The following is a 2,553-nucleotide window of genomic DNA, read 5'->3' on the forward strand; positions in this document are numbered from 1 at the left end:
TCGCTGTCACGGCTGTCACTGTATCGCGACAGGAACCCGCCCGCCGCGACCGCAACTAGGCGCGCTTCAAGTCCCTCCCAAGCCAAAGTAGCCTGGGATCTCTGATCATCAAACACCAGCATGCCCCGGTACCTGTTCTTCTCCCACCTCATTTCTCTGGTTACTTCGGCTGTAAACAGAAGGTAAATGCAGAGACAGGGTTGAACCACTCCAAATCTGGGTCCCTTCCACCCCAAATCATTCTGGGATTCCCTCAGAATTCATTAGGAAAGTCCCATTGATCCTGGCATGCTGCCTGCTCCTGTGGAGCCTCTCGAACTCAAAACTGACTTTAATTTCGTCACAGCTCAGGGGTCTAAGGAGAAGCAGCCTACTGGCAGAAGGATTCAAGCCATAAAAATCCTTTTGTGGGGAAAAAAAAGGGATCTCGACTTTGTCATTACAAGTCAGATGTAAAGGGGTGCATGCTCTGCAGTGGGAATGCAGTGAGGTTGGTTCACACACACACCTGGCTAAATGAAAACTCAAAAGTTCTGGACTTGTCCTTTATCCACCAGGGATCTCTACAGCCACAACTGAAGCTGTGTAAAATTACTTGGAGTTTTTACACTATTTCTTACACTTCAGCAGAAGCAGAGCACAGAGGAAACCTGGAAGAGACAGACAGGTTTCTAGTATGTTTATTAGACCAGGAACGCCACTGTCCAAGTGGTAATCAGGGAACAAATGCCACTACATGACCATTTTCTCAGTGAAACTCTAGACCAGTTCATTAGAGGCTGTTACCCCCTCCATTCACTTGGAGTGACTCTGCCAACAGGTGAAATGCCCCACTCCACATTCAGTGATGTGAACACCTGTAAAGGGACAAAACCCAAGATTATTAACTCTGAAATCAAAGAAACCTTTGGACATAGGGTTATTTTTATTGCTTTCAGCTCAGATTTCTTGCTATTAGAACATGACATCTCATTAATTTTCTAATTAAAAATGTGGAACACATTTATATTGAATAGTATTTCAATGTTTCAGTTTTCTCTTTCAAAATATCCAGCTGTAGAAGAAAGAATCTGGAATGTAACACCCCACGACCATGTTGGTATTTTCATCTAGAAGTTTTGCTGCTGTACCTGCAGAGGTTTGAAATCCCAAGTAAAATTGAGAACACTTGTGTTTCTGATACATTTTCAAATCAGGCAATAGACTGATGCAGAAATTTGAGTAACAACTCCAAATCAACCTGGCAATTAAAAGAACTTTCCCCTCTATCACATCACTATTTGCTTATGCAAGAACCTCCTAAATTCTGACCGCTGAATTTACTTCAAACAGGCAAAACTGACACTTTTAAAGTCTGCAGCTTGAGTCACAAGGGAGTGGTGACAAAACCAACTTACATAGCTCCAGACAGCAGTGAACATGGCGGCTCCCCCGAGGAGGACCATGGTTCCATATTTATCGTGGAAGGTGGGCTCGTGCTTGCGATGAGCCCCTCTGACTGCAGTGTGCTGGATGCCACGAGCTGAGGATGTCAACAAGTACAGAAATCAACTCAAATACATCCTCAAACCATTCCCAGTCCTCATCTCCCACCAACAAGGAGGCAAGTGTTAGTGTTAAAAGACTAAAAATGCTGGGAAAAAAATTCATTTGGATTTAGAACTCTGGAGTTACTCCAAAACATGGGATATATATAAATACTTCAATTTTTTTCAGCTCTCTCAATTTCTCTCTAGAAAGTTATTCCTTAAGTCTAATTCCAGTAAAAAAAAATGCCCTAAGGTAACTTTTTCTTTAATATGTTTTCTTTAGTATTACTGTTCCTCTAATAAAATATTTTGTTTAGTGCTTAATATTTTTAGATTTCTATATGCAAATATCTATCCTGGCAGTACGTGTACCCAAGCAATGTCAAGATGAAGCTCACCATCAAATTATGGTGTAATTCCTGCCACATTCCCTCAGGATTTTTTTTTTGAAGGGAGGGGAGGAAGGAAAATGAAATAACCCATGGGCATGAGATAATTAATAGAGAAAAAATACAAAGTGATATCTTCAGGTGATGTACATTATAAGCATACACTATAAAAGGTACACTCATTAAAGAGAAGGCAACAGTGAAAAATCAAAACAACAGCTACAAAAGACAGATTGCCCATTAGTTGTGTACAAAGCATTTGACGAGAGGGTGATGTGTAGATAAAGATATTACAAAATAAAACCTTTTAGTCTTAGGTCAATGGTTTGCATTTTTACCCCACCGTGATTAGAGAAGATTATGCTGATACCCATGTTACTACATCCCTCGCATGTTCTGTAATGCTGCACAAGGCGTTTTTTTAAACACAATAAGCCTGAGTATCTACGGAGATACATTTATTTCACCTGCCCGCACCTCGGGACGAGCCCATGGTGCCGCAGGAGCAGAGAACAGACCCTGCGGGCTGTGTATCACTGAAGGGCCAACGCTAACCTTGAGGTTAAGGGCTGGCTACTGACTGCCCCTGGTCACCGCACGCTACCAGGCCAGAGTGTGCCTTTATGTACTAGGGA

General features: G+C 42.1%; 1 protein-coding gene across 1 annotated transcript in view; it reads right to left on the bottom strand.

Moving 5' to 3' along the window:
• Positions 1-664: 664 nt before the first annotated feature.
• Positions 665-2,553, bottom strand: part of LOC102043872 (cytochrome c oxidase subunit 7B, mitochondrial) — a 2,383-nt gene continuing 494 nt past the window's right edge. Inside the window, exons 2-3 of the mRNA XM_005430304.1 lie at positions 1,398-1,522; positions 665-857 (exon numbers count right to left, since the gene is read on the bottom strand). Coding sequence (XP_005430361.1) covers positions 783-857; positions 1,398-1,522 — 200 coding nt within the window. The 3' untranslated portion in view covers positions 665-782. The remainder of the gene's footprint in view (positions 858-1,397; positions 1,523-2,553) is intronic.

Source organism: Geospiza fortis, unplaced genomic scaffold, assembly GCF_000277835.1.
Source record: "Geospiza fortis unplaced genomic scaffold, GeoFor_1.0 scaffold744, whole genome shotgun sequence".
In the NCBI taxonomy this organism is placed as follows: domain Eukaryota; kingdom Metazoa; phylum Chordata; class Aves; order Passeriformes; family Thraupidae; genus Geospiza; species Geospiza fortis.